At 41.0% G+C, this 25256-nt stretch overlaps 1 protein-coding gene across 1 annotated transcript in view; it reads left to right on the top strand.

Annotated features, from left to right (window-relative positions):
* The window catches only part of Gpd2 (glycerol-3-phosphate dehydrogenase 2), a 137540-nt gene extending 114746 nt beyond the window's left edge, over positions 1-22794 (top strand). Inside the window, exons 10-17 of the mRNA XM_038337683.1 lie at positions 7295-7429; positions 7612-7787; positions 8331-8462; positions 9218-9376; positions 15972-16084; positions 16195-16273; positions 16444-16542; positions 19498-22794. Of these exons, the coding sequence (XP_038193611.1) occupies positions 7295-7429; positions 7612-7787; positions 8331-8462; positions 9218-9376; positions 15972-16084; positions 16195-16273; positions 16444-16542; positions 19498-19623 (1019 nt within the window). The 3' untranslated portion in view covers positions 19624-22794. The remainder of the gene's footprint in view (positions 1-7294; positions 7430-7611; positions 7788-8330; positions 8463-9217; positions 9377-15971; positions 16085-16194; positions 16274-16443; positions 16543-19497) is intronic.
* Positions 22795-25256: the final 2462 nt, after the last annotated feature.

Below are 25256 nucleotides of genomic sequence, written 5' to 3'. Positions count from 1 at the left end.
TTGTATTTGTTGTATATAAAGTTTGTCAAGAACAGAATTACAGACGTGCTCTAAGATGGTGAGAACAAAGTATAGAATGAATTCAAGAGTAGAGACAAGAATATGGACACTTTCTTGAGCCTTCCCGTGTAAATGCAGCAAGGACAAGAAGCCCTGCTGTTCACTGTGCTGCCAGACTAGATGTGTTGGAGGCAGCAGTGGATCCTGGAAAGGCACTATATCCAGGATGAACGTGAAAATATGCTCCAGATAGGAGCCTCGGCATTTTTACTCTGCCTATAAGTAGAGAGAAGATTTGGCCATTCCTGCTTGGTCTCTAGAGTCCTCTTCAAATCCCTTATCCTGTGGTGATCAGGAAAGTGGAGAAACAAAGACTACTTTCTTAATTCTAATGTTCACAAAAGTGGCAGAATACGACTGAGCAGGCTTTTCTCTTGGTGGCGTGGGCACCATCTTGATGAGACTTGATGTCTATTAGGTTTAGTTTCCAGGAGGTGACAGCTTGTCAGCTGTATGCATCTTTCCTCTTAAAGTTATACTTTAAAAGTTTAATTAGGAGTAGCTCTTCATGGTTCCTTTGCTTTCTCATATTTAGTTGACTGAATTCCCCTATTTGAGACGTCACACTTAGACTGGTAAAGGGGATTAGCGGAAGCTCACTGTAGCTTATGGTAAAGACTTTCATAGTTGTGGACTTTCTTTAGGTATTTTGGTGGAGTCCCATATCCTCTTATGTACTAATAAAATGTGAAAGAAGCAAGCATTGCCACTCTCCAGTCACTTTTTGAAATGTTCACCCCTTTGTCCCATTGTGCTGTCTTTCCCAGCTCTTTTGTCGTTGAGGACTGTACAGTGTGTGTTAGACCACTTGCTAGGCAAGCATGTTGTCAGTCTTTCCCTCTGCTTCTACGAGAGATGTAATTCCTGCATTTGTTGAAGCTGAGCGATAGGGACTTTTTTTCCCCTCATAGCTTGGTGCTTTTGGGGCATGATGAATCTTAAGTAAATCTTGCTCTGATATGACCATCTAACTACTGTACAGTACTTTGGTTAGTGCTTCTGGATTATACTGGCAGAATACGACTGAGCAGGCTTTTCTCTTGGTGGCGTGGGCACCATCTTGATGAGACTTGATGTCTATTAGGTTTAGTTTCCAGGAGGTGACAGCTTGTCAGCTGTATGCATCTTTCCTCTTAAAGTTATACTTTAAAAGTTTAATTAGGAGTAGCTCTTCATGGTTCCTTTGCTTTCTCATATTTAGTCCAGTAAAGAGTGGATTAAGTTTCTCTGTTCATTTCAAGGAAGCTGTCAGATACCTTTATGATGATGTGCGCATGTATATGGTATGTGTGTGTGTGTGTGTGTGTGTGTGTGTGTGTAGAACATTCATCGAGGTTGATATAATCATATGAAAAGGTTTCATTAAATGAATAAGTAAGTTCTTAGGCTCCTCAAATGGCTCTAACCTTAAGGGAGAGAGGGAGAAGAAAAGTATCAAATTCTATCACTCCATGGTGATCACAGCCACTGCTGCGCTTCTGCAGGATGCTTGGGAATGTTTCTGCGGAGTGTTTCACCTGTTGGGAATAAGTCTATGTCTTTCTTTACAGTTTATAAAGCTTTCCCTTCACAGGCTGAAATTCCTAGATTGCTTGTTTGTTCTTTGTTGAAATGGGTAATTGATAGTTCTGCCGTGTGTGTTGAGTTGGGAAGGAAAATGATCTTTTGAGAAATGTATCATTAAGTTACTGTGCGGAGGTTCATCAGAGGGATGCTGCGGTGCCCTGAGTGCCGAGCTACAACCGCGGTGGACTGAGAGACAAGCAGACGTGCTGGGCGCTTCCTCCAGGCGCACAGCGTTCGGGGTGCTTCTCAAGGCAGCCTCTGCGCTTGCACACTGGCTTGCACATGTGCAATTAGTTGTGTTTATAGATGGCCTGTTATTCAATTAACAGCCGAGCTGGCCATATCAACTCACTGCAGACCTGCCTTTTCCCTGCCAGAGATTGTACTGGGGTTATCAACTTACACAGGCTTGGCTGTCTTCCAGCTGTTTAATTAGAGTGTCACGCGCCTTGCTTTTTCTAGTTTCATTAGTTTATAAATGTAATATGGTATCTTATTTCTGTGATTAACACTTCATTCCAGCAGGTTAAACACGCTGGTGGAGAAGTATTGATTTCTGACACTGTTTCCCTGTATTCACTTAGATGTTTTCATATCGTTTTCTTGGATTTTTTCTTCTTCTCTTGAAAATGGCAAGCATGAGAAAGAACACCCCGAAATACACACCTAAATAACTAATGCTAAGCAGAATCACAATTTAGTCTTTATTATCACTTCCTGTGGCCTTCATTTTCTATTAATTTTAAAACAAACACATGTCTTGCCCAGTATATGAGAGGAAAAGTATTAATTATAATCTGAAACAATCACATTGAGATTTTTTTTTTTTTCGGGAGCTATGATAAGTTCTGTTCACCTTTCCTAGTTCTACTTTATTCTCCAGATTGTAGCAAAAACTGAACCAAGTGGTTTATTGAAGACATAATAGAAAGGAATTTGATAGCGTCTCACTATGTAGCACTGGCTCGAAATTTCTATATAGACCAAGCTGATTTCCAACTCAGAGACCTGCCTACTTCTGTCTCCTGAGTGCTGGCTTTAAAAGTGTACAGCCCTGCTCCCAGTTATTTATTATTATTATTATTTAGCCAGGATCTTATTTTGTAGCCCAAGCTAGTCTTGAACTCAAGGTAGTTCTGGCTCAACCTCCCAAGTACAGAGATACTATGCTTTAGACACCATTCTGGGCTGCCCAGAGAACTGTTCAGTATTCCAGCAACTGTTCATGGCACAACATTTAAGATACTGAGAGATCTTAGAATCGCTGCTGCTAAAGACAAGTAACATTACAAGAGATGAGAGAGTCATGAACTTCTGCTTAGCCGTGTGAGTAGGATGAAGCTGAGTTCTAAGACACAAAAGCCCCAATTTGCTGTGTTTTCTACAGATTTTCCTGTGCATACTTAGTAGTTTCAGAATTATAATTTGAGAGGAAGTGTCTTAGTTAAGGTTTCTATTGCTGTGAAGAGACACCATGACCATAAAAACTCGTGGTTTTTTTTAAACAAGTGTGTCTTTGTGTTGCCATGGCTGTCCTGGAACTCTCTCTGTAGACCAGGCTGGCATGGAACTCAGAGATTTGTCTGCCTCTGTCTCCCGAGTGCTGGAATTAAAGGCATGTGCCACCACTGCTCGACTCAAAGAAATACATTTAGTTGGAGCTTGCTTACAGTTTCAGAGGTTTAGTCCACCTTCGTCGTGGTTGGTGGCATGCAGGCAGGCAGACATGATACTGGAGAATGAGCTGAGAGTTCTACGTCTTGATTCCCTGGGAGCAGAAGCAACTGGGTGTCACATGGATGGTAGCTTTAGCAAAGTCACACCTCCTAATATTGCTGCTCCCTTTGGGGACCATTTTTCTTTCAAACCACCACATAGTTGATCATAAATATTTTTTTTATTTCTTTGATCTCATGAGATTAGTTAAGAAAGGGGATTGTTTGGAATGGAAAATAAGGACCATGAAGGCTAGTAGCATTAGGTATGAAAGCACATTTTTTCTGAGCAAAGCTACTCAAGTGTCAGTGGGTGGCTGTGCCTCTAGATGAGGACAAGGTGATCTTGATGTGACCAGCCATCTTGGTGGTCTAATGGGAGGATCAGCCTGCCTGTGTTCTAGGGAGCTTTTAGAGACATGCATGTTAGCTATTTAAATTAAATGCAGTTTTACTTCCCTAGTGGCCAAAATCATATTCCCATGGATTAGTTGCTGCTTGCTGCTGTAATTGGCTAGGGAACTGGACAGTGCCAGTAGTCGACTTTCCCCACACTTCAAAGCCAGTCTGTAGAACTGTCCTGCTCATCAGAGTCTAGAACATTTGAATATTGTAGAGAAAGGGATGCTCAGTTTAATGGAGTCACTGGATCGAGGGAGGCAGTTACAACTCATTATCTTATAAAGCAGGAATTCAGACATGAGAAGGCAGAAGAAGTGTGGTTAATTTAGTGCTTGAGCAATGGCTTAGGTGGATGTTAACTCTGCCACCTCTTAAGTATTCCTCGCCCTTCCATAGCACTGCTTCCCTCTTGGGTACAGCATGACTGCACAGCTTAGGGAAGACGAGAAGACCTAATGGGGACCTGTTATCCCGACTGCCCTTTTCCTTTAGAATCTCCTTCGTGAGGGAACTTTGTTTGGGTTTGTTTCACACTTGTGCCAGGTTTACATGTTGATTAAATGGGTCATCAAGGGGGATGTCTGTCAGCTTAGTTAGTTGCCGTTCTTTTCCTTGAAGGTTAGAGTTAATGTTTCTATGTTGAGCTGTGCTGTACTCCCTGGATAGGGTGTCCAGCTGCAGCGTGAGCTTAGTCAGTACTAAGTTTGACTAAGTCAGTTTGAGTGAAGTGGCCACAGACTACAAACTTTTTGAGCAAATAACATTTTGAGTAAAGTCCAGAAAAACTATTATGTCAAACTTTGGAGTGGGTGGGCAGATAGTAGGTGGGTAGATAGATAGATAGATAGATAGATGTTAGCTAGGTAGATGACTTGAACGTAAGCTCTGGATTAGTAATGTGAAAGTCCTGTAGGTCATACAGAATACTTCATGTTTTAAGTAGTATTTTATTATCCTTAAAATGTATCTTTCTGAGTAATTTAATTCCATCTGATAAATTTTCTTTTTTATTTTGTTTTTAATCTATATTACCTTCTTTTTTTTACTTAGATTGTATTTCTGAGAATTTTATATATGAGTATAATAGATGCCTTCTTCTACCCCCTTTCCCTTGAACTCCTTTGTACCTTACCTACTCCCTCTCAAAATGATGACATCTTTGTAATAAATGTTTCAAGCTAAAAAATTGAATGCTAGGATACTAAGCGTGAAGAACTTTCCTGGTCATCAACTTTTTCTCCTTCTCCTCCTCCTGCTCCTCCTCCTCCTCCTCCTCCCTCTTCGTTTCTCTGGAGCTTTGAAACCTCTCCTAGAACTAGCTCTTGTAGACCAGGCTAGCCTTGAACTCACAGAGATCCACCTGCTCTGTCTCCTTGAAGATGAGTTAGGAGTAGTCCCGGGAGTAAGGATGGAGGTGAGATTAGTCTGTTCACTGCTTTACTCCACGCTCCTTCATGAGTGAATTCCTCGAGTACCTCACGTTCCTCTGTTTCAGACAGTATAGCTTTGGATGTGTATGCTTTTTGTCCATTAGAATGGAAAACGGGAAGCCTTGCCCAGAGAGCTGCTCTGCGTATGCTTTACATTTTCTCAGGAAACTCTTAATTTTCCTGAAAATGCTTCAGAATTTAGTCATGGAGCTTCAAGATTTTAAACCAGATTCCCGTTCATTGTGGCTACCGGGAAAAATTTACAGGCATGGGTGGGACTGTGCACTGGCCCCAGTGACATTGGAGGTGGGTTGGTTGTTTTATTTTTGCATCTGAGGACTGTGTAAACTCTAATGGAAATCATAGTAATTTCCTAATTAGGTATTTTATAAGGATTAAAGCACTTTACACTGTTTATGTTGAAAAACTTTAAGACCTGTAGGACTGTGAAGCTGGGTTACCCCTAGGCCACAGGAATCTCAGGCTCACACCTATTTGAGAAAATGCCTGGCTCACAGATACTGGAGTGATAATCAGGGGGTCTGCATAAAACTGACCAAGGCTGTCTACATAGGGTCATATAGCTTGGTGTTCTTGAGGGGCTCCTGCCAGTGGGGGTGGGGACAGTCTCTGTCTTTTTTTTTTTTTTTTTTTTTTTTTTTTTGCTAGCTTTGGGGACCTTTTCCCTCCTACCAGGTTGCCTTGTTCTGCTTAAACACTAGGGTTTTGCTTAGTCTTATTGTAACTTGTTATGCTATGCTTGGCTGATATCCCTGGGAGGCCTGCCATTTTCTGAAGGAAAAAGGAGGGATGGATCTAGGGGAGAGGAGAGGTGGAGGGGACTTGGCGGAGAGAAGGGAGGGGAAACTGCAATCAGGATGTAATACATGAGAGAAGAATAAATAAATGAAGTAGAAAAGATACAAGCACCACAGGACTAGGTCTGGGGCCAGAGTCCTAGCATAAGGTCCTATGTGGCGTCTGGTTGAGCAGACTGAAGCTGTAGGCGTCCTCAGCAGCTCAGTATGTCCTTGCTTCCCTTGTTGCGGCATGACTGTTGGACGTGCATTCCCTCTTTCAGAGTATAGTCATTTCAAGACTGGCCCTTAATCAACTACATTAAAATATGGTAGCCTCACTTTATTTGAATTAATCTTTACCGGAAAGCTGGCTTGCATTTGAAACAGGATCTACATAGTTGCTGCTGGCCTGAAACTTAAGATATGTAAGCTGGCCTCTCTATAACTTGTGTTAATTCTCTTGCTTCAACTTCCTGAGTAAGGGTTACAGGTTCCTGCCTTGATGGTAGATACCACTGACCTGTGTCCCACACCTCAATAACAAATGCTTTTCAGCAGTTAAATGATATTTTGGTATCAGTAGTGGTATTTTGCCAGAGATAAGAAAGAATAATTTTATAGCTTCTTGAATATTGCTTTTATTCCTTACAATACTAGTATTATATAGCTCATAGGCAGAGCCAGTATGCCCATCTCTGGGTCAATTACAGAGGTTAAGATTGAGAAAAGACCAGAGAATAGAAGTTGTCAGCAGTTGAGGAACACATCATATTGAGGAATCAAGCCAGAAAGAACCAAGTTTGATGCTGGTACACCTTTAAAGGATGTTTGCTCAGGATGTGTTTGTTACTCATGATAGTTGGTTTAGGAGAATAATCCCCACTGCTTGGGGATCAGCGGGTGAAGAGGACTGGGACTAACAACTGTCTTTCACAGAGTTGGGCTTGCTGCAGCTGCTCGTAGGTGAGTGGGATGGAGGGCTACAGGGTTTCCTAATGAAGATCTTTGCAATTCTTGAGGAAAGAGCTGGGTTGTAGAAGGGAAGGCAACAATTTATAAACGTCTTATTTTCTCTTGATGGTACTCTTTTTTTCCCTATAGGGGTTGGTGACACTGACTTCTGTGGCTTACTCTTTGACACCTTTGCTTGTGATTTTCAGGCCCTTTGTTCCCTTAGGCAGATTATCTTGGGGTCACAGAATTGCTACACTCAGTTGTTTCATCTCTGGTTTCTTCCTCTGATCTTACCTGTGTCTCTGATTCTACTTAACGCTTTCCTCTGCATTCACACTTTTGTTTCCATGCTTTTGGTTCCTGCTAGTGAGAAGAGGGGATGTCCTGGCAGCATGGAGCGGCATTCGTCCCCTTGTCGTCGATCCCAAGTCTGCAGACACTCAGTCCATCTCCCGAAATCATGTTGTCGATGTCAGTGAGAGCGGCCTCATCACAATAGCAGGTATGGGGGAGGGGCTGACTTACTCTTTCTCTCTGATGAACAAGTATTTTGTTTTTATGATTCCTGCTAGAACCTTTTTGTGCAATTTCTTGCCAAGAGCTGGCCATTGCTATTATTAGCAAATGGTTACGTATAAGAAAAATTCAGAATGCCAACCTAACAGCTTACCAATTTCTTGGTAGGTGGGAAGTGGACGACGTATCGCTCTATGGCAGAAGACACTGTGAATGCAGCTATCAAGGTCCACAACTTGAAAGCAGGCCCGAGTAGGACAGTTGGGCTGTTCCTTCAAGGAGGCAAAGATTGGAGCCCCACCCTCTACATCAGGCTTGTCCAGGACTACGGGCTTGAGAGTGAGGTTTGTGGGCACCGCCGCACTACCTTGCTTTCATGTTGCCGAGATCATATTCAGTGGCCAGGGTGTGACCTCTCTCTCTGATTTAGAGGGACCCTTTGCTGTGCTTATTACTCTTGGCTCTGCAAAAGAAAACAAGCCAAAAAAAAAAAAAATATCCAGCTTTATGACAGTTGCCTAAAAAGCGATGCACATTTTGGTTTCTCTTTGAAATCTGCAATTTATTTGCGTTGTTTCAAGTGTACAAATTTCCCCCAACTTCTTTGCGTCGTGGGTGTGAGAAGGGCTGCTGCTCTTCAGGACCAAAGTGAAACTGAAGCCCCATCCGTCACTGATCTGGTGCCGCATGGATGCTGAGTCAGTGCTGGCCTAAGCATTCCAAACCCAAGTGGTTTCCTCCCACAGAGTCCAAAGCTAATTCTCCCTAAGGATTATTATTATTTACAGACCATGAGAAAACTGGCAGCCTAAGGACGTAGTGTTTTGTTCTATGCCTTAAAGGAGCGACACCCAGAGTGCCTGTCTAATGCGGTCTTATTCCTGTAGGTGGCACAGCATCTTGCCACCACCTACGGTGACAAGGCTTTTGAGGTGGCCAAGATGGCAAGTGTGACTGGCAAACGGTGGCCTGTTGTGGGAGTGCGCCTCGTGTCAGAGTTCCCGTACATCGAAGCAGAGGTATGCGATGGTCACAGGAGCGTCCTGTGTCCTTCTGACCTGCCCTTCATCTCTGCTCATCCTACCTCTACCAGTTAGGTACTGCTAACACTTCAGCCAAAACCTTGGAGTCAAGTGTCTAGCTTCCACAGACATTTAATAGTGATAATAGTTTGAGTGTGAATTCCAGAGTTTGTTCAGAGAACCACAGCTCTGTAAATCTGGTTGTGTGTCGCAGAAACGGTAGCTCTTTCAGGTCATGTCCCTTCCATCTCGACTGGTTCCTTGTCCTCCTGCTTTGATCATTTCTCAGAGATTTGTCTCAGCTTTCTTTCTGATACTATGAAACCAGACACCATGCTTTGTGTTTTTGTAATTCATTGGGCTTGAAATCATAGTGTCCAGTCAGCTCCACTTGTTGGTCTCTAAGGCAGAAACCTTTAAAGCCTAAAGAGTTGAAACTGACGTTTCTGTCCTCATCCTTTGCATATTTAGCCAGGTGAATAAACGTTTTCATTACGCGTTAGCAAAGGGCAGTGATGCAGTTTGCATGCCTGTGCCTCCTTCTATTTAGAAAAAGGCATCCACTCTTACTCAACCCACCCCATTTTCCAGCCTACTGTGGTAGGCAGAGGGAGGGCCCATGTGTACAAGAGTGTAGTAGAGAACCAGAACAGCTAGAGAAAAAGATCAGCTTCTCTCAAAGCATTTTTTAAAATGTAAAACTTTACTATTTTAAAAGAAAGGGTCAAGCTAGCAATTTTTATTTTATTTAGGTGAAATACGGGATCAAGGAATATGCCTGCACCGCAGTTGACATGATTTCACGTCGCACCCGCCTAGCCTTTCTCAATGTCCAGGCTGCAGAGGAAGCTCTGCCCAGGATTGTTGAATTAATGGGCAGAGAATTGAACTGGAGTGAGACTAAGAAACAGGTATTGTATAAAAGCTTTGCAACCACTGTCCCGCTTATAAACGTCTAAGAGCTTGGTCTGTTTGTAAAAGGCTTGCATAACTGTTGATGGTTTTAGGTTTCCTGCTCACTTCTGTATTATACATACCTAATATTTTCTTAAGAAAATGAGAAGATATTATATTAGTTTCACTGTTACAGAAATCCAGAGAATGCTTTTTAATCCCTGGTCATAATTCCTGGGGAAGAAAGATACAAACAATTGTTGGATGCAGCCTTTTCTAGGTCTCATTGAAAACACTCTTAGAACATAATCAGTGGAGTTTCTGTTCTGGATAATCCATTGATTAAAAATAGTGGTTTCACTGCCTGACCACCAAGGGCTTATTATTAGTGTTGTAATATCTTAAAAGATGAGAGACATTTACAATCTGAAGAATAACCAAAGTATCATTTGATGTCTTATATTTATTACCAAATTAAAAAAATAATTCCAGTGATGCTGAGATATGAATGAGGGCATAAAAACATAGACACATACATATATACATAACTCTCCCACCATCCCACAAACAACACACACACACACACACACACACACACACACACACACACACTCTTCTCCCTTCTCTGTGTCCTCCTCTTAATTAGCCTGCACTATTTTCATATTCAAAGGAATACACATTAGTTACAAACACTGAAAAAATATTTTCTTCATTTCCTGGGTCCTGTTCTTCCTTTGGCTGAATCTATGCAGCTTTTTGCAATATGTCCTTGATTAACCCTGGACAAATTCATTGAGGATATCCACACTGCATGACATGATACACATGTCAGCTTTCCATGCTTACTGTATTTGGCCAGGTAGTTGCCTTTCGCAAGTTGATTCAACTCTTCCTTTTGAATTGTTTGTTGGGAGAGAGGGAGTTTGCAATGTAGTCCAGACTGGCTTTAAGGTCTCCATCCTGCTTTTTCCTCTGAGGTGCTAGGAGAGTAGAGGTGTCCACAATGCCTGGCTTGAATTACTTTTTTATACTCAGGAGAAATATTTCTTTTGAGTCACTTTATAGCTCCTTCAAGTACTGTCCCTAGAGACTTCTCTACATAATAGCTCATTGCCCCTCAGCTGCTCAGGTCTCAACTTTAGCATCATTCTTTGTAGGTTTACTTGGATCCCATCTAAAGCCACTCAGACAATCTTACCATAATCATCTTCAGATCATGGTTGAGTCTCCCCTTTCTTATCGCATTCATTATTGTCACCTTGATGTAGGCTACTGGTATGTCTTATGATCATTGTCCTGGCTTCTCTCCAAGGAAGCCAGTCTTCCCATCTTAACAACTTTGGGGATTTTGAGAGAATATAACCCAGACTTATCAACTGAATATGTTCAGAGTTCTTAGCTGGATGTACGTTTTAAATTGACTTTTGACCTATTAGATATATTTTGATATATTAGATATGATCACGAAAGGACTTAACGCTGGTAGGTGAGGAAGGTGTCTCTGAGTTTTGCCTAGGAACACTTCAAAGTGTAGCTGCTGATGTTGGGGGAGGTGTAAGAGGACTTAGGGAGTTGTGTATCAGAGGGTAACAGTATGTTAGGACTGCTGTAACAGAAATACTGCCCATGGGTGCTTCGAATAGCAAACATTTATTTCTCAAATTCACTTCTTCACTGCCTAACATGAAATCCAAGGTCAAGACCCCAGCAGGTCTACCCACCTTTTATCATTCATGGATGGGAGGTTCCTTGGCATAGTCACAAGTGTAGTGAGTGAACGTTATTGAGCATCTTGTCACATGTTGATCATGCAGACAGGATTGGGCTTTTAGCCTAACCTTCAAATGTTCATATTAGAATGTAGATTCCTAAAGGTGGGATAACTGGGAAATGTGGGTGAAAGGGTTGTTTTAATGGCTTGACTTTATTACGTTCTTCAAAGGCACAGCGGCTCTATGTCTTTAAAATTCTACTGTAGTAGTTATTCTGAAGTGAACCGATCATAGAAATCTTTGGTGAGTGCCTCGATGACCTCCTTGTGTCTGCGTGAAGAGTAGGCCTGCCCTTGGACTGCTAATGCAGTCTCCACTGGGTAGCTCAGGCTGGCCTGGAACTCATGATTCTACTGCCTCTAAGATTATAGTTGAGGAAGCAGACCCAGTTTCTCCAAGTAGTAAACTATAGAGCTGGGTTCGGAACCTGTTCCCCAGTCCACCCCTGCTGCCTCAGAACTGGCATATAACTCCTCCAGTTTCTGAGACTTAGCTCTTCATAGAGACAACACAAGAATGCCACTGTCTATCATTTTTCTGTGTAGAAGAATCTGAGATATGTTCTTATAAAAATTATAGTTGTAACAATTAGACAGGAACATATTTTGTGCTAGGAGGTAGGAAAGAGAACGTTTCCAGGTAAACTGAGATTTGACTTTATTCCAAACTTTATGAGTAGACAGACATTTTTAGGGACACTCCTAGTTTCCTTAAAGTACCAAACACTAAAGAGCTAAAGACACTCGGTGTGTGAGGCACAGGAGCTTAATGAGAAGAGTGGACAGTCTAGAGAGCACAAAGGAGAGGGGAAGCGCAAGTGAAAAGGTTAGAAAGTTGTCCTTCTGAGAAAAGGTTAAAAGCTTTGGGATTATTTAACCTGCAAAAGCGAAAGAGGAACAGGGTGATAAATAACTCTGCGCAGATGAATTGTGTTGTTTCTACAGTCAATACCTAATGAGTGACCCGTATACTGAACGTGGTGCCAAATAGTTTAGGGGGATAATTAATAGCTCATAGTTTCGAGGACCTTGAACTCTAACTGGGTGGATAAAACCCATGCATCTGTCAGAAATGCATGTATGTTTTCAAAGTTTACAGATATGCTTAGAGACGTCGTTCCTAAGGACTGCAAGTCAACTGACGGGGAAGGATAGAGTAGACTGGTGAGTTAGGAAGTGACCGAACAGGAACGGACGTGAAGCCAAGTGCCCTTGCCAAACTGTGTACACCAGGGTATGGATTAATGTGCGTGAGACAATGACTACATGGTAAAGCAGGGGAGATTTTGCATTAAGTAAACAAAAGAAACTTAGTTCAGATGATTTAGAACTTTTGAGATGCTGTGTGCTTTGTCAGTTCCAACAGAAATTTCCTTGGAGACCTCAGACTAAACTTGCTTTCAGGGAGGGCTGAGCAGGAAAGGGCACGGGCCTTACTTAGAACATATTTAATGCTGTCCAGAGAGAAAGGTAGATATTGAAATTTTCACATGAGGTACATTCTTATTTTCATTGTGAGACTCTAAATTTCAAATTTAAAACAATGCATAGTCAAATAGGAAGCGACTCTCCATAAGTTTCATTCCAGTCAGGGAACGCAATACCAGTTTCAAAAAGCAGAAAGCAAAATATGTCTTCATGATCTAGACCGATTTTCCAAATTATGTTCATTAAGTTTATTATCATTTAGCAAGACTTGTGTGTGCTATGGGAGGTTAATAAGGGGTCACCAAGGAAAAAATGTTTCATATATATCATTTTCATATTCGAGTAAGGATTATTAGATCAGGAAAATTCTATAGCGGCAATACATAGGGACTCCATAGGGTATTTCATACAGCCCCATAAGTGTTTGCCACACTAGTAGTTTTATGACTAAATCGCTAGTTTTGACCTCTGAAGAAGTCTGTGATAGCAGGTTGTAAGTACTCTGTCCCTTTGACCTGGTCTTTGGTTCTAGCATGTCTATCCTGGTCTTTGGTTCAGCATTTCTACCCTAGTCTTTGGTTCAGCATGTCCATCCTGGTCTTTCTTTGGTTCCAGCATTTCCATCCTGGTCTTTGGTTCAGCATGTCCATTCTGGTCTTTGGTTCAGCATGTCCATTCTGGTCTTTGGTCCCAGCATTTCCATCCTAGTCTTTGGTTCCAGCATTTCCATACAGTGCTGATGCTGTGCTTTGGTATGCCAGCAAGCAGAGGAGTGATTATTTGATGACAAAATGAAATAGCCAAAAGTGTACTAGGAATGTTTATCTAGAAACAAATGGTAAACCTTGTACTAGGTTAGGCTAACTTAATTTATTTAAGCTAGGTTTGCCGGGGCTTAGCAATATAGCACACAGGAAAAAGCAAAAAAAGAGTGGCTTTAGTTGACGGTGACTGCCAGTCAGTTGATAGTGGACCATGATTGTCCCCTACTCTAGTGTATTCTTTAGTTGTATTAACATAGGTCATGTAACTAGAGAGGAGGAAATGTGTGCTGCTCCCATCCAGGTACTTGCCACATCCCTGTAGGACCATGTTTTGTTCTAATTGTTGGATTATGTAACAGAATTTGTGGTCTGGAAGAAAACATCCAACATGGCATAGAGCTTGAAGTCATGCTTCTGCTGAAGCTTTTGACTAGAAAATCTCTAAAGAGAAAAGTAATTGATGCTGCTTTCAGTATGTAACCTATGATACAGAAACACATGTTAGGTTAGCTCTACCTAGCAAAGGCTTGGCCATCCCAAGCAAGTTGGAAGAGTTGGAAAGAGGTATATTGCATCTCAACATAAAATGTTTTAATAGGCACCCCATCCTTTCATGAGCCACTTTGAGTAGAGTTAAGTCATACTGTAGTATGATTTAGACAGGCTCCTCAGCTTCTGTTTGTGCAGGGAGCTACATTGTGACCTGGATGGGAAGATTTCTTCTTTCTTAGAACTATCATGAATATTTGATGGAGTGTGGATAAACTTTACAAGCAATGAAGCAATATGAATTGAGTAAGAGATTACATTTGAGCAAGGATCAGAGGCAGCATGTCCAAGGACATGAATTTTAGAATAGTTTTTAGTAAATGGCTGGAAACAATTGATTAAAAATTTTTTTTAAACCACAACTGGTGAATTTTTTTGTGTGAAGAGAGAAGTCAGCCATTGGAGATAGAGACCTCATGTTTAATTTAACCACACAGATGTTGATGTAGATACATTTTAATTTTTTTAAATTCAGCGTTATGCAGCGTTCATGATGTTTTTGATGTTATTTCTTTTGCTGCATCTGTTTCTGAAGAGAAAGGCAGTAGGAAAAGAATAATCTTAAAACCAGTTTGTCTTCCTAAGAAAACAGAGTACCAAGCCTGGTATCTACCATCGTCTATACAGTGGCTTAGCTTCCTATGCCTCACTTCATGGGCATTTGACTTCACATTCAGTATTTGGGGCCTGCTGAGTTTGTAGCATGGTTTGATGTAAAGTTGGGAATTTAAGGTATCCATTTGCTTTTGCATGACAACATGTCAGTGTCTTAAGCTGCAGAGATGACTCAGCTATTTAGGGGACTTGCAGCTCTTGCAGAACACGCCCACACCCACTCTGGGCAGGCAGCTCACAACTGTATAACTCCAGCCCCAGAGAATCTGATGCCCTCTTGTAGACACCATGGGCACCCCACAAGTGCACATACCCCCACACACATATAGACATAATTAAAATATAATGAAAATAAATCTTGAAATCTATCTCAATTGCTTAACACAGCCATCAGCTTTTGTTTGTTTGTTTGTTTGTTTGTTTGTTTTTGTGACATGTTCTCTCTATGTAGTTCTTGCTATCCTGGAACTCCATATGTAGGCCACGATGCCCTCAAACTCAGAGATTTGCCTGTCTCTGCCCATCCCAACACTGGGATCAAGGTGTGTCCCTCCACACCCAGCTCAGCCAACATTTGATGTCTCTCCTTCAGATCTAGATTGCCTTGTGTCTGTCTAAGCCATGCTTATTCTCAGGGAACAGGAACAAGAGAGACAGAAGACTAGGATGTCTCTTTTAAAGCTGCCACTCAAAAGTGGAATATCTCGTATCTATTCCTATTCTATTGGCCAAAGTAAGTCACATGACCAAAGCTCATAAAAATGGGATTAAGAAATATATGCAAGGGGGAGGAGTGTGCATGTGTGCGCGTTTATACGTGTGAGAAAAGAGATCTGCGTACAGTATACACTATACTATAGTCGCCTGAGGAAGTTAGATGGGACGGTGATGGAATGGAAGCTAATGGCAGCGCATGTGCAGTAGCCACTTGGGAAAGAAGCCCCTAAAATAACTTCCACCTCGCCAACCACGGACGCTGCAAGTCGAGCGCGGCGCAGTAGGTGTTCAAGCCCTGTCTGTTACACTCTTCTCTTTCATTGTCTTCTCGCTGTAGGAGTTTGATCCTGTAGAGTTTGGTAGTCGATAGCATATGAGAGTACACTACCGTAAAAGGAGCAACAGAGCTATCACATGTAGAACAGGCATCCTTATATTGTGGGGAAGCAAACACAGGTGACCACATGCTCTGTGAAAAGGAAGAAAAGATGAACCGAGCCCAGGACCCCCCAGCTGGTCCCTGGAACCAGAGGGCAGGAAGAATCAGGCACATGCAGTTGGGCATACTGGGTGTGCAGGGTTACTGCAGTGTTCTGCATCTGTGTTAGACTGCGTCTGAAGTTGCTCAACTTGAAGGAATGGTAGTGCCACACCGAAACTGGATGCTAGTTCAGTGAGAATCAGTTCCTGGCAGTAAAAGAGAAAGAAAGAAATATCAATAGCTCCTATAAATCTGTGAACTCTGTGTACGTGTCTTTTCTTTTTCAGGAAGAACTTGAAACGGCCACAAAGTTTCTGTATTATGAAATGGGCTCTAAATCTCGATCGGAACAGCTCACAGATCGTTCTGAAATCAGCCTGCTGCCTTCAGACATTGATAGGTACTTCTAATAGCTCTTCCTCCTCCTTCTGCTCCTCTTCCATATCCTTGTCCTCTTTTTCTCCCTCTTTTATGTAAGTCTGTTTGCCATTATTCAATGTTGTGTTGCAGGTACACCAAGAGATTTCATAAGTTTGATTCAGACGAGAAGGGCTTTATTACCATTGTTGATGTTCAGCGTGTACTAGAGGTAATACACGTTTATTTTCATTTTCAGCTTCAGGTATAGATGGACAAAGATAATATTTATTAGCATTTTTTCACAAGCCATCTTTAAAGTCTTGGACAGTCTAGTCACATTAGAAGAAGGCTACGCATCACTTTTAGCTAAACCTCATCCCTCTGTGATTTTCTGTCTAGAATATCAATGTGCAAATGGATGAAAACACACTACACGAAATTCTCAGTGAAGTAGATTTGAACAAGAATGGGCAAGTTGAACTCAATGAATTTCTGCAGGTGAGTTGTGATGGGACAGATAGATGCTTTTGTGTTTGCTCCTGATTGTCACAGTCCTAACCTCCGAATTAGTCACTTCATCCTGAAAATGTAGCCAGCAGCAGTTGCTCTGTCTGCCCTCCAGGATGAGGCTCTGTTCATGCCTGCTCATTTTCCTCCTGTTTATAGGAGGTATCAGTTTTATTGGCTAATTTAGATTAAATCCAGGTTCATTGTGGCTTACAGAATTGTACAAGAAATATGCTTTTTAAAGACTGGTGCCTTTGAATATGATTGCTGGACCACTGCCACACTGAGAGGCAACATACATCCAGTGTGGAAAGTCATTGTTATTTTTTTTTTTAATGGGAGAGATTACAACCTCTGGTTTTATTCATTGAAGAATCATATTCACTTAAGAATATAATTATTCACTTGTTACATTTTGAAGAGCCAGAAAAGCAAATGAGAAGAAACATCAAGATGGCAAATTTAAACATTTCTATTTCTGACGTTTAAGTAACCAAAGTTTCAAATGTTCAGTCATTATAGCCATGAAGGAAATATGCTTTGTTGCTGTAACTTCACACTCGATGCTCTACATTACCCCTTATAGTTCTGTAAAGGAAAGATATTGAACACTACCCCTAGCTGTCCGTAGGTCTCCGGTCATTTGAAGAATGTGTTGGTTTCCAGACAGCCAGGTTGTTTTCTGTAGCGTTTCTTGGGCAGGTCTTTCAAATGAATGCCAGGTCTTGCTTGCGCCATGGCAATGATGAATGCTGAACATGAAATAAATTAATGCTGGGATTTTGGTCAATGTCAACCCTTTCTTCACTGTGTCAAGTTAAACAAACAAGATCAAGGCAAAGGAAATGGTAATTGTCTCTCTGGAGATGAGCCGCAGATAAGAGCATTGTGGAATCTAAATGCAGAACATTTTCACAGGTTGTGTCCAGCATCACAAAAAGAATGTTTGGTTCCTTAACTTACGGTTTCACTACATGCAAATTTTAAATTGAATTTGAGATTTATGGTTAGGAATTAGAAAACATCTAATGCCTCTTTTGTATAATTTTTCTGGGGAATATTTTATCATCTCAGAATTTTAGAAAACTGTTTTTCAAAGGAATAGCTTATACTTCGTTTCCTGTGTTTTGTAAACAATCAACAGCATTTAGACTTAAAAAACCCAGGGTTTGAGAGACAATAAGAATCTAATTAAATGGGTAAGTTGTGTGGCTTGGGTTTTAAGTAGTTTTCTTGACTGTAGTAGAGTTAAGCACATAGAAAATAATTTAAAGCACCTGCAGGTTTTCGTGTTGAGTTTTTAAATAATTGAGTATTTCCTGTCTAGTTCTAAATGAAAGCAACCATTCATGCCTTCAATAAGTACACAGCACAATTTCCAGCTTATAAAACACTGGCCCCTTTTCTCATGAAATCTATTCAAACCTAGATATTTTTTCTTGTAGTATGGTTTTCAGACATACGTAATACTTGATGGAAAACTTTTAGTTGGTTGAGGTTGGTACAAGAAACCCAATTGGTGGCTGAGAGAGATGCCTATCTCTGACCATTGTTACCTCTGCTAAATTCCAAAGATCTTCCAGAATCAGAAAGCAGTAAATAGAAAATTCTACATGTTTCTCAGATGTAAAGTATGTTTTCACATTTGATTGTTGATGAAATATTGTCCTTTTCTGAATAGATAGAGTCCACATTTACCCTGTTAAGGGTTTGCTTGCGAATATGGGTATGCAATTTCAATCATTGTGATGGGGGTCACTATGGAGACTGCCTGGTTGTAGGGCTTTATTTCCGGTCTGGGCTTGGTGACACTTGTGCCTGTAGAAGTCGCTCTCTCGTAAGCAGCTGCTAGTGAAGCAGCTTTTAATAAGGAGATTCAGATCCAACCCCTGGGCAGCTGCCCCAGATTCCCATGTGGAGCATGTTTTTAAAAAATGCATCTCCCTAGGCTAAAACCCTAACTCTGAAATGATTTAAATATTTTATATGTATCGTCTTAAATATAACTAACTCTACTGAGTACATTTTTTTTAATAGGAGAAACTAGATCAAGAAAAGCCAATAGTTAGTTCCACATGGCTGTGAAGGAGGGGTCGCACCTTATTCTGAGAACTGGAAGGTGCTTTCCAGATTAAAGTCCTTTGATGGCTCTCTGCATGCAGTTTTAGAGCTAATACTGATTTTATCCATTGGATAAAAGTGAATTAGCTACAATCTAGGTGGTGGAGTACTTTCATTCTTAGGGCAGGTCTGTCAGTCCATTTTTAACGACTCATGAATAATTTGTTTAAAAAGACTAAGAAAATTGGATTTTAAAAGACTTGAAGTTGGCCAGGTGGTGGTGGCACACACCTTTAATTCCAGCACTTGGGAGGCAGAGGCAGGTGGATCTCTGTGAGTTTGAGGCCAGCCTAGTCTACAAGAGCTAGTTCCAGGACAGGCCCCAAAACTACAAAGAAACCCTATCTCGGGGAGAGAGAGGGAGGGAGGGAGGGAGAGAGAGAGAGAGAGAGAGAGAGACTGAGACTTGAAGTTGTCAAGTATACTAACACTGAAAAAAAATCATGATTAAATGTAGGAGGTCATGGTTTGTCTTTGCTGTATCCCTGAGGTGCCTTTTTATGATTTAAAAATAAAATTCAAGATCCAATATTTGAAGTTAACTTTTTTTTTTTAAAAAAATGACCCAAATAACACATTATGGCCTAAGGTGCTCATTAAGGGTAGCCTGATCTACTTAGCAGGTGCTGTCTTTGTCAGCAGTGTGACACATTGTCTCTCTTCACCTCTTTTTGAACTGTTGGAAAGCTTGGGTGTGTGCTCGGGATGCGATGGAGCCCTTCATTGCGCCTCTGCCTGGCATGGCAGTAATGTGTAGGTGCTAAGAAGAGGGGCCATATGTAAGCTGGCCTGCTTGCTGAGTGTGTTCTGTATTTTGTTTCAAAGCTGATGAGCGCAATTCAGAAAGGAAGGGTGTCTGGAAGCCGACTTGCCATCCTGATGAAAACCGCTGAAGAGAACTTGGACCGAAGAGTTCCAATTCCTGTGGACCGTAGTTGTGGAGGATTGTGAGTCTGACCAGTAAATCCACAGCCAACAAGCTTAGGACAGCCAGCACCATGCACCAGCCAGAGATGACTCACACCGCTCTAAAATAGTGGCTATGGTAGCGTGTTTAAAACAACAACAACAACAACAAAAAACACTGGAAAACATTCCAAAACTTTGAAGATGTTGGTGTATTTGCCAACTTAATTTGCCAATCCTTTGTTTTTGTTATTCAGTCTAGCTTCTAAAAAGTGTTTTTCTCATTTTTAGAGCACACTGATTTAATGTGTTGTAACCATTTTGTAACCTGTTAGACTTGACACTCTGCCTTTTCATTCATTCATTCATTCATTCATTCATTCACATCAGTTTTGGAGGCAGACTCCACAAGCTTGAAAAGAAGCTAGAAAATGTGAGCACACAGAGCTCTAGAGCTTGAACTTGGAGATAGCATTATGGTTTTCTTCTTAGAAAAGCGTTTGACCTGTTGACATAATCATGTTTGGGGAGACTTCTCAACTCTTTCCTGCTACCTCCCCTTCCAAATAATCCTGCACACTTTCCTGTCTAGGGTAACACTGGCTAATCTGGAGAGGGAAGACAAAGTTTAGATCTGGTTAAGATTTGGTTACATTTCTAAAAGAAAAAGTCTGAACGCTTCCAGAATCACAGGAGTAAGATAAAGACAGCACTGACATTTGCCGGGAGGTACAGTGATAGTTGCTTCTCAACAGTTCATTTTTTTTCCCCAGGCACTGCTGGCTTTCTTTGACTATTATAGTTGCCAGAAAAAAAATCCTTGCTTTTTTTACTTTAAAACCAGCATTTGAGTGGCAAGTTGGATATAATGGGATGAGACCAAATCTTTCCATTTCTTATGGGAGTAATGATAAAACACAGTTTTCAATCCCACAAGTCCTGAATCTTGCAGTGGGTGGTATTGTCAGACCTGTTCTTCTTGGGGTGGGCAGTAATGGTAGTATTTTCAAAGAGATAATACAAAAGAAATGGGCAGACCTTAGGTAACTTGAATTGTAACATTAAAAAAAGACATACCACTTTAATACCCAAGGATAGTCTGCTTGCCAAAGCCGTTCTCTTTGTGTATTCAATGGGAAAAAATTCTCATTATACCAAAAACAAAAAAATAAAATAAATCAAAGAAAGACACCTCCCTGCGCACACACATGCGCACACACCAATAAAAACCAAAACTGAATGTGCATTGAGTTCAAAAAATAAAGCACTGAATAGAGATGCCAGTTGGAAGATACTCCTGCTATATTCTGTTGGCATTATAAATAGTAATCTTAATATTTATTAATTGTGCTCCTTTTTCCGAAGCTGCCAATGATGGTTTTCTATGCACAGGAGGAGATGCAGCCCTTGGTTCACATTTCTCTCCCGGCAGGCTGGGGCAGACTATGTGAACTGGGTACACAAAGCACCTTCGTGCTACTATTTCTGCTTAATGCAAACATGTTTTTCTGCCTCGTTCAGTATGGGTTATGAGTCTGCATATCATAATATAAACTGGGAAGTTCACTTACCTAGGCCTCACCCCCCCTGCCCCCAAATAGGCAGAAACTGCAGGGAGAGACAGCTCAAGTCATTTTCTTATTAAATGAAGTTTAGATACTCCCACTTCTGCAGGACAACCTGACACAGAGCAAGTGACGTCATAGCAGGTGTCGCTGAAGTTTTTCCTTTCAATGTGTTAATATTTTACACTGTTTTTAAATTATTTTTTAATAAACGGAAGCACGTGGCTTTGCGATTGTTTTTCTATCATGACAGTTAAGTTCACTTTATACCTCGTGACAGTTAAGTTGGCAGAAAAGCTGTCCTTTAAGACATCCCTCCCCCGCAAAGAAAGGTACCCCAAATGATATATCACAATACTCTACATCTGTGCTCCCCTCCTCTCTCTTTTTCTTCTCTCTTTCTAGTTAGATCAAGATAACGATGGCTTGTGTCACCCCCTGATTCTCGTACCGTAGGGACTGGGTTAGAATGCGACTTGCTCAGGCCGATCTGTGTTTGGAAGGCAGGTCTTGTTTGTACATGCTTTGCTATGGATGAAGTTCCTTTAAGGACAAAGAGAAGTGCACTTTTCTTCATCTGAGCTTATCTGCTTTGGCTTAAAAATCTGCTCGTTCTAAGACATGATCCTTCACCAATCCCAGAGACTCACTCCTTGTGGAAATGATATCCCTGTGAGGAAGGCACCCCAGCGTTTTCCTAGGAGTGCCTCATTAAGCCTGGACAGCTAAGCAAAGGAGAAAGGAAATAGGGGAACAAGCCCCTTTAAAACTCATTCAGAAAATGAAACATATCTTTTCCTCTTGATGTAACCCTGGTATTTGTTGACTCTGTTCGGGTGTGGGAGTGGGTGAGCGGGGATTACCTTTTATTATCAAGTGATTTATTTCAAGAGCCTCTGAGGGGATTCAGGTGAAGGAACCGCATCTGTGCTGGAGGGCTGCATACTGCTTTAACTAGCCTCCGCCTCGGTGGTAATAACAGTGATAAGGCTGGGTTACTTGTTTAGCTAAGGTTGTCTGCCTCACATCCATCATGCTGCATATTCCTGCTTTCAGTCTACCGAGTGTAACTTCCGATTTCTGCTATCGAGCGCATGCTTTGTATTCTGCCTTCGTTTACGGCTTGATTTTGGCCTATCTCAAAATATGTACAACAAAAATGTTCCTTCTGATTCTTAACTCAGTACAGCGTAGGGATTGGCACTGATTTTTTTCTTTCCCTCTTTTTTGTTCATTTGTAAAAAGGTCTTTTGCATATGAATGTAATCACGGATTGCTGTCGCTGATGCTGTAAACTCTGCATTTTACTCTCTGGAGTAAAAAAGCCCTACTGTGTTTTCAAGGACTATCAAGTCTTAGTCCAGCCCTGGAGAGGACATCCCCCCCCCCCCACTGCATGCTTTTATACTGTCACACTTTTATGTATTGTGTTTGGGTTATCGTTCTAGACTGGACTGTTAAATGCTGTGTTTGAGGCTGGGTTGTCATTTTTATAACTGTCTTGGTATTTTATCACCATTATTTATTACTTTTGATATACAGAATGAGCTGCATGCATTTATAGAGCAATAAGAAGATGTATTTAATGTGCCTTGTTTTTAACTGAGTAAGAGCTGAAAGCATGAATCAATAAAAGCTGATTAAAATGGTCCATTTGCTGGCATTTCTGTGATGCTTGTGGTCAGACAAATAACTTTAATTATTGTTGAAGTTTTTAAAAGTTTGAAAATATTTTCAGAAACTGTATTTTAAATGACACCCATTAATGTAAAATTGATTTACATTAGAATTTTGTAACTTTATCTTGAGTGAAGTGTCTGTAGACAGATATTACTTTATGAGACTACCAAATTATTTATTAATTTGTTGCTTCTGTTTTACGTGGCCTTAGCCTACATTTATTCCATTACAACTCAATAGAATTCCTCCCCCCCCCATAGACCAGAATCTCTCAGCTTTTACGTTTCCAGGCATGCTGATGAATTTTATCATAACTAAAATCAATAGAAATGAATGGAAAAGATTACATAATCCATTTTGATCATCTTACATGTCAAGTTAGTGCAGGGTTGCCAAGCGTTGATAAATGCTCTGACAGAAAAAAAATGCTATATATTTTCATTGTCAGTAAGTCAGTAGAGCTGTTATCAGTTTAATACTGGCCCGATTTTATAATGCCCATGTTATTTTATAGGTTTTAATTTGCACACGTACAGGGAGTGCTTTCTCCATTTGCGGCTTATAAGTGCTACATCCAGGTTGAGCGTGCTCAGAGGCATTTGTGAGTCCCTTACAGTCCTTCAAAACTATATCCCAAGAGAAGGCTCCCTCCCAGACAGACATGCAACAATACATCTGAAAAAAAAAAAAAATACATGGCAGTTTAAAATGTTTTCCATTGATCCAGCTTATGCAATTTGGTGAGACTTAACTAAAATTTGTCAAAATATTGCTCATAGTTTTCAAAACTATGTAAAATGGATGGTTACTTTCAAAAGAAGGAAGCATGAGAGTGGTTTCAGTATTCTGCAGTGTTTGTCAACAGGACATCATCTCTGGTGTCAGACCGCATCTAACGACACGTGACTTAGGAAGGAAAGGAGGAGCAACAGGAGCTTTATGTTGGTCTGGCCCCTCATAATGAGACAGTTCTGTATGAAGGCAGAAATGATGAGCTTTTTATGCCTGCACTTTGTGTTTTAGGTCTCTAATTAGCTACCCAACGTGTGCAGTGCAGGCACAGAATATGACGTGTGTAAGCCTTGGTGATGCCACGGACAGCCCTGTGTTGAGAGGTGCAGCGTAAAGCCAGTTGCTGTCCTTCCATCTCTTTAAATACCTGCCCAGGAACTGATGTGATCTGAGAAAAATGCTGCTAGCAGAGCCACCTCTGTGCTCCACATGTGGCCTCGACCCTTTTGCTTAGCATATGTTACCACTGGAAGTATTGACGTTGTAGTTACTTGAACCTAGGGGAAGGCTGTGAGGTACCTTCGTTAGGAAAGTACTATATTGCATTTGTATTTCAGTGGAATCGGGGAAGGACTAAAGTGCACAGAATGTGCCTTGGATGTTAAAGGATGGCACATGGTACAGTTGGTTTGTTCTACAGATGTCTGAGCCTTACAGATTCATGGGCATGTGTCTGAAGCAAGCCATCCCTGCACTCGTCCATCAGGTAAATGGCTCCTATAGGGCAATGTGCATCTTGCTTCTTTATCAGCTGCTGCTAACTTTCTTTCATTGTATCAAAGAGCGAGGAAGTGGGAAGTCACACACACATACACACACACACACACACACACACACACACACACATACCTGCCCTTAGTCCTCATACTCAGCGTTCTTTGTTAGCTTTTAGCATATCCTGTATAACTGGGTCTAATTTTTATTAGCTTTTTCTTTAACTCCAACTTAGACTTACTTGATTTTGTTTGTCTCAATAATCTAAATGTAATAAACTCAATTAACATAACACTATTCTCTTGCCTGACCTCAGTGCCCTCTTTTAATCGAGCTCTTCTGCCCTTGCCAGTCCCTTCCTCTAAGAGGCAGAGTAAACAGCCACTCCCTTTTGTATGTTGCTTGTTAGGTTTTCTCACCATTGCTTCACTCTCCGTTTTTTTCCACATCCCCATCATTAATTGATTTACAATTCATTTTTATGCATACGGAATTTTTCCTATCCAAGTTAAGAAGCTGTAAATCTTAGATCCATTGAAATGACAGTGAGAAATATTTCATTTTATCCCATGAATCATTTGCCATCCTGATTGCAGAAAAATGGCAAAATTATGGTGTACCATGTTTTCATAAATTACCCTTCCCCACCCCCACCCCACTGCACTGGTTCATTTCATTATCTGTGTGGGGAGACTCAGAGTCAGACTGTAGACACGTGGGGTAAACATCTCTGGTCTTGCAGCGGGCTAATCAAAATTTCATAACATTACAAATTAATTCCTGTGCTTTCGTGAAGAACTTAATTCATGTACAAAATATATCATTTATTTTATAAGTCAAAAAGTAGCTCAGTATTAAAGTATGCCCCCATGATTGCTTGTATCAAAAAGGGGGATGGGTGTTGAGTTCTTTAAATAATGTATATAA

The sequence above is a fragment of the Arvicola amphibius genome, chromosome 7, assembly GCF_903992535.2.
Source record: "Arvicola amphibius chromosome 7, mArvAmp1.2, whole genome shotgun sequence".
Taxonomy (NCBI): Eukaryota; Metazoa; Chordata; class Mammalia; order Rodentia; family Cricetidae; genus Arvicola; species Arvicola amphibius.
Note: the sequence above shows the minus strand (reverse complement) of the source record. Positions and strands in the feature narration are given on the sequence as shown.